Source organism: Morone saxatilis, unplaced genomic scaffold, assembly GCF_004916995.1.
Source record: "Morone saxatilis isolate NCDOM2014 unplaced genomic scaffold, NCSU_SB_2.0 Contig14, whole genome shotgun sequence".
NCBI classification, from domain to species: Eukaryota; Metazoa; Chordata; class Actinopteri; family Moronidae; genus Morone; species Morone saxatilis.
This window is the reverse complement of record NW_023339696.1, coordinates 22,089,066-22,095,403: the sequence shown is the minus strand read 5'-3', so window position 1 is coordinate 22,095,403 and position 6,338 is coordinate 22,089,066. Positions and strand designations below refer to the sequence as shown.

Below are 6,338 nucleotides of genomic sequence, written 5' to 3'. Positions count from 1 at the left end.
CCCGTTCCCCTCCCCAAAGGCTGCTCCCCCCCACCCCATGTCTCCATCCCTGGGCCCTAAGCTCCATCTTCCGAGCCATGCCTCCTTCTCTGCTCCCTTTTCCTCTCAGTTGTCCTACAGCACCCCCTCCCCTCAGCAGGGGGCGCTGCCCAGCTGGGCTCCAGACGCACCTCAGGTAGGAAATAGCATCAAGTACAGGTGAGCATCTGTTAAACATGTGCTTACCTGTACTGGTGCATTCAGGAGCTCCTGATGAACCTTTACCTACAGCTGTAACCAGATTATACAGAGCTGGTTCATTCATTCATTAATTATTGGTTCCTTCATTTCAGCCTCACAGTCCTGTTCGGCTGAAGGTCGGATTTGCTCCGCCCCCTCATGGTGAGTCCCCGCTGACATCACAGAGTGACATCACACATCACAAAGTGACATCACAGCAGACTGAACAGACTCACTAATCCTTTAACTGGTTCACAGGTACAAACTCTGTCTATGCTCCCAGTCTGACCAACAGTCCAAGTCTGACCAGTGCTGCTGTTCGGACTACTGTTCCTGTTTCGACCAGTGTTCCCAGTGTTCCCAGTGTTCCCAGTGTTCCCAGTGTTCCCAGTGTTCTCCTCTGTGACTCTGTCTCGAGTCATCACAACAGAGTAAGACAATCAGGGGAGACATCTTTGACCCGTTAATATGAAATTAAACTTTTTTTTAAATGTTTTTATTGATGATGCTCTCCCTCTTGTACAGGTGTCCTCCCCTGTCCCCACCTCACCTGGACTGTCACCCATACAGGAGGGTAAGACATACCTGTCTGTCTGTGTGTCCACCATCCGTCCAACACTTTGTTTTGGACGACTGACTCCACTGATATGAAATGATCTGTGAATATTCATACCTTCATTTAATGGACAGATGAAAGTTCTTCCAACTGTTTTATCTCTCCTGTACCACCTTAAGGACTTCTTCTGGTTTCTCTTTCAGTGAAGAAAACTACAGTCTTCACCGTTGGTCGTTTCCAGGTGACGCCCTCCAAAGATATTCCTGCTGTCCATATTCAGGAGCCACGCCCCCTCAGTCAGGCCACACCCACTGCCCACTCACCGCCTCCCTCCAGACCGGACCAATCAGAGAGCTCAGAGAGCAGCACGGAGGAACAGAGCGAATCCGAGAGCAGCATCAGCACAGTGACAGTGTCCCCACCGGGACACCTTCTGCATTACCATGACAACCCCGGAGGACAGGAGGAGGAAGAGAGGAGGAGGAAGATGGAGGAGGAGGAGGAGGAAGAGGAGGAAAAGAAAAGGAAGGGGGGTCAGAGGCTGAGCATCAGCCTGTGGGAGGGGTTGGCCGGCAGTCCCGGGATGAGCGGTGGCAGCTTCGGCCAATCGTGGAGCCGCCCGGGACCCTGTGTCAGCTCTGACGAATCAGAGAACGAGAATGAGGAGATGTGGGTGGAGCTGGAGGAGCTCCGTGAAAGGTAACTGATCAATGGAAAACAGTGTGATATTGACTGAGTTTGTTTAATGTTTTAATGAACAGAAACAATGCCAACGATTAACTTTTTCTACCAAATACCATGGAACTACATTTGTGAAATATGGAAAATACTTATAACCCTAGAGCTATGTTCTATATATAATTGATTCAATCAATCATCTATAATCAATAAACAGTGTATAAACTCTTTGTTCTATATGGAGTTGTGTACTAGTTGTTGCATGTTTCTGATATTACTGTAATGATTTCAATGGAATAAATAACTTCTGAACACTGATATGAACATTGTTATCAGGATCCTTTTTTAAACTTTCCTACCTGATCCCAGACACCTGGTGGAGGTGCAGAACCTGCAGTCCAATCAAAAGCAAGAGATCGAGGAGCTCTACCTGAGGATGGGTAAAGTCCCACCCCCCGGCATTGTCTCTCCAGCTGCCATGCTAAACCACCGCCAGCGCCGCCTCTCCAAGACCGGAAACTACCCTCCATCTCGCAAAAACAGCCTGCAGAGACTGAATGTGCTGCCCCCTGCAGGTGAGGGGACACACTGCAGCCTGTGGGAAAAACAGAATAATAAAGTTTACAATAATGATAATATAAAATAATAATATATTTGTGTCTGTGGTTCAGGGATCATGAGGAAGAGCTCGATCAGCGGCAGCAGCAGTGGATCTCAGGAGAGAGCAGGGAAAGGTGTGACCTTTGCCCCCGAACACAGCTGTATGGTGAGCTCACAATGTCATCTCCACTCACTTCTTAAATCACTTTTTATTGCCAATGAGCGAATTGGTTGTAACGCAACTTAGACTTAACTTAAAAATTAGACCTTCCGACTTTCTCTGTTCCCCATTCACGCCTTAAACCCATTCCACCATTTTGGATTTCTTTGCTTCTTTTAGCATATATTTTATTTAATCTTGACCATATTCGGTACATAGCATATTAAGATGAAGCCAAACAAGACTCATAGGTTATCATGTTTCTGTAATTGGTTACCAAACTATTGAAGGTGTGGCCTGATGCACTTAACAGGCCCTAAATCTTCAATGCTGAATTTGAGTGTAACCAAATTTGGGAATGTTGTACTTAAAGCCACATTTGTTTCAAACAATCCTACTGACAATATCCCCAAAAATAATAATAATACGAAGTTACAGAGGACAGGACAGATACAGGACAGAGGTCAGTGCTTTTTATTTGATTCAATAACGATATTATTGTTATATAAGTCTGATACGTAGATGCAGGTCAGGTGAGTCACATATCGCGCAACCCTAACCCTAACGAGGAGACACGTTAATGACATTGCCTATCAAAAACCAAACTGTTGATTTACCTGCTTTGTGCTTGTTAAACATCCATCAGATAATGTCTCTCTCTGTTTCTCTACAAAATACTAACATCAGTCCCTGACCTATACCGGAGTAATTAGAGTTTTAATTAGTTAGTTAGGTAGATTAAGATCATCGACCGATCAATCGGAGCACCCTTAGTACTGTCTATTTGATTTATATAATAGCAACAATAATGATACAATTTATATTAACCTTTTTCATAAGTTTAAGTCAAGTCCAAAAAATGACACTAATTGTCTTTCAGAGACCATTAATAAAATTTTGATTGAATCCATTTTTATAATAATACTAAGTTACAGGGGACCAGACAGATCCAGGACATATGAATGCTGTAGATACAGGGCAGAGGTTAGTGCTATAGATACAGGTCTGGATTGTCTATTTGATTATAGTAACAATAATGATATTAATATGAACTTTATTTCATACGTTTTAGTTGATGTGTTTCAATCACCAACTCTGGTTTGGTGGAAATAAATCCTTAATTCACAGACGTACAGTTTCAGTCGGAGCAGACCGGCAATGGAAACAATCCACAGAGAGACTGAGATTATATTTTGAATGTGGTGCACATACAGTGAGTGTAGTAACTGTTGAAAGTTTGATGGTAAATTTGTGCCCTTATTACTATAAAGTGATGAGTGACAGGTTAGCAACAGGAGGCGGGTCTTAGCAAACAGTAAATTGTTTATCTTTCGACACTGCATCCATACGTCTGCTGAGGAAAAGAGAGAACACTGGTTAACCTTTGACCTTTCCCTTTCAGTAACTGAAGACATGAAGAAGATGTTGATGAAGAGTCCTCAATGAACACAAGTCACTTTTCTATCGAGCCAGCAGCGTTTTATTCAAAATGACTGATGATTATATTCTTTTAGCTATATGGAGTTTGAATCCAGATTTGTTGTTTTTCTGTTTTACTTTTTAAATCGAGACTCGAACAACATTTTAAGGACATTTCAGCACTTTAGGAAGAAGATATTGAGCCTGAATGAGCCTTATGTGAGAACAGGTTCTTATTGAGGTTCCGCAGGTTTGTCAGATTCAGTTCATATATAATCCTTTTACACTTAGAGACAAAGAGACAAATATCACACAGTCTTTAGTCTACAACTCTTAATGAACACACAGAACCTCACTGCTGATTTTACAGATTTTATATGTTGGATTTCTGTGTGATTGTTGATTAAATCTGATCTCTTATTAGTTTGTAACTCCAGACTTTTCTCTTAACTTAAGTTGGACTGTTGCTCATTTACTCACAATAGATTAAGAGCAGGCATACTGGCTTCAGAACAGCCACCTACCCCCCTTTTGGGTGAAACCAACTATTAATAAGCAATTTGTAAACAGCAGAAAGTTACAGGAAGTGGAGATAAAACCGTCCTGTTTTCTTCTTCTGTGGTCTCGTAGTTAAAGGTTGATTAATGAACACAAACCATGGAATTACTTTACAGTAACGTCACATTGGACAGACGACAGAAACAGTTAATAAAGAGTCTGTACGACAGAAACTGTGACAGAAGGCAGGAATATGAGATTCAGTAAGGAAGTTGTGTCTGTCAGGACACTCATCAATAACTATTTCTGCATTTTATTTACAACCACAACAACACAACAGGATTGTTTGTGACTGCACAGGATTTATGATCCTAATAGACAGAAAGAAATATGGTATTCAAATTTTTGTTCAAGACCTCAGAATTTAGTTTTTCTGCCAGTCAAATTAGAGGAGCAGCTTTCACCCAAAAGGGGGCGGGGCTTCATACAGGGCCAGAGTACCCGGCTGGTCTGCTCTCATCTATAATGTAATGTAAAAGAGAGTTTATGAGTCTGTTCTTGTATGAGGTCCCGAGACTTCTGCACATTTGTTCTGTCTGTCTGTTTATAATCTGTATCCACTTACAATCACAGTGTGCCTTATTTAAAAATAATATAAAGAGTAATTATTGTAATATTTAGAAACTGAGCTGAAGTGTGACGAACAAACAGAATGTGTCCAGAATCATATTAAACCTGATATTTGAAAACTGTTTGTAAAAATGCGTCCTAGCTTCAAAATGTTTCTGTGTAATAAAAGTAACCTAAACATTTTTTGTGTATAAAAGTAACTCCAGTGATGATGGTTCCTAAGATTGAAAAGTTTCACATTCATCATTAAGGCAGTTATAGTCTGACATTTTAATTCTGAATTTTAAGTCTGTTAGTCAGATAATCTGCTGTTAGAAGCTGGTTGTATTTGGTGATGTTTGTAAAATTATCGTACCGTTACAGTTTGAGCAGAAAGGAGTTTTGTATTGCTATATATAATGTTGAAGGTAAAATGAGTTTACACACTGAAATCAAAGACTGACACTATTAACACAGGGCTAACATCAAAATTAGCTGCAGGCTAACATGGATGTTAACTACAAGCAATCACAATGTTGGTTTACAATAACTTCTGGCTAGAAAACCCGCTGATGGTTAATGCGATGCATTTTTGATCATTTATCTGACAATGACATGGCTTCAGCCTCTCTGATTGGACCGGAGCTAAATTCAGTTACTGTAAATATCAGCATCTATTACAGTATTATGGGATGGAGGCACAGTTGAACAGAAACAGGTTTCAAGATCAGTAATGCTGTGTTATATAATTTTAAAATAATAAAATCTGAAAATGAGTCTTCCTCAATATTAGTTGTGTTCTGGGTTCAGAATGATAAAGACAGTCAGAGAACAATTAAATAATAAACAGGATGAAGGTTTTATTGGGCAACTATCATGTTTTTTAGTACCAATAGCTGCTGTCAGTGGGGGAAAAAACATGCTCCCAGACCCCCCAATCTGCCGGCCCCTGGTGCAGAAAACCAGGATGAAGCTCAGATAAGAAACTCTGCCACAGACGGACAAACACAGAGCCTGACTTCACTTTCACACTTTATTCAAACAGAACTTTCACAACAGGTAAGAAACTCTTACTTTTCTTTCTTTGCTTTTTCTTTTGCATTCTGTAGATTTAAATATCTAAATATAATAACAATAAAACTCTTGTGATTCTCCTCACAAGGTGCAAAAGGAAACCAGCTTCTGTATATTTAAGACAGTGGAGGGCTGTACGGATTGTGATTCTGTTCAAACAACCAGAGAGAGTTGAACATGGTATCTTCAGTATAAAGAGACTCTGCTTTATGGAACATTGTGTTCTTTCAGCCTTTCTGTATACACCCAGCTCACAGTGCACAGATCCTGAGAGGAAGTTTATTGTGCAGACACTCTGATGTTCAGATCTAAAATCTAAATCAGCTTCACTGCAACAACAAAGTGCAACCAGAGTTACCTCCTGTGGTCGTATCAAACTGCAGTTTACCTCCATGTCTGTCAGATTCATATGAAATAAGTGACAAAGAGTTTATAGGAATTATATATAAAAGGTATAAAGTGTATTTTGTGTCTGAATGGAAGTAATCACTATATTGATCATACATACAGTATGTATGACTCCAG

The 6,338-nt window shown here is 40.5% G+C and overlaps 1 protein-coding gene across 1 annotated transcript; it reads left to right on the top strand.

Moving 5' to 3' along the window:
* The first annotated feature begins 6 nt into the window (after positions 1 to 6).
* LOC118322599 (serine/threonine-protein kinase WNK4-like) lies at positions 7 to 4,949 on the top strand. The gene is made up of 8 exons (XM_035654318.1): positions 7 to 175; positions 333 to 381; positions 478 to 650; positions 745 to 793; positions 979 to 1,474; positions 1,823 to 2,028; positions 2,125 to 2,219; positions 3,616 to 4,949. The coding sequence occupies exons 1-8, from the start codon at positions 38 to 40 to the stop codon at positions 3,616 to 3,618; spliced, it is 1,209 nt and encodes a 402-aa protein (XP_035510211.1). The 5' UTR covers positions 7 to 37; the 3' UTR covers positions 3,619 to 4,949.
* The last annotated feature ends 1,389 nt before the right edge of the window (positions 4,950 to 6,338 follow it).

Excerpts from the sequence above, each read along its gene's own strand:
- LOC118322599 (XM_035654318.1), top strand. The coding sequence starts at position 38 with ATGTCTCCATCCCTGGGCCCTAAGCTCCATCTTCCGAGCCATGCCTCC. Across the intron at positions 382-477 it reads ATTTGCTCCGCCCCCTCATG|GTACAAACTCTGTCTATGCT; the intron begins GTGAGTCCCCGC and ends ACTGGTTCACAG. Across the intron at positions 1,475-1,822 it reads CTGGAGGAGCTCCGTGAAAG|ACACCTGGTGGAGGTGCAGA; the intron begins GTAACTGATCAA and ends ACCTGATCCCAG.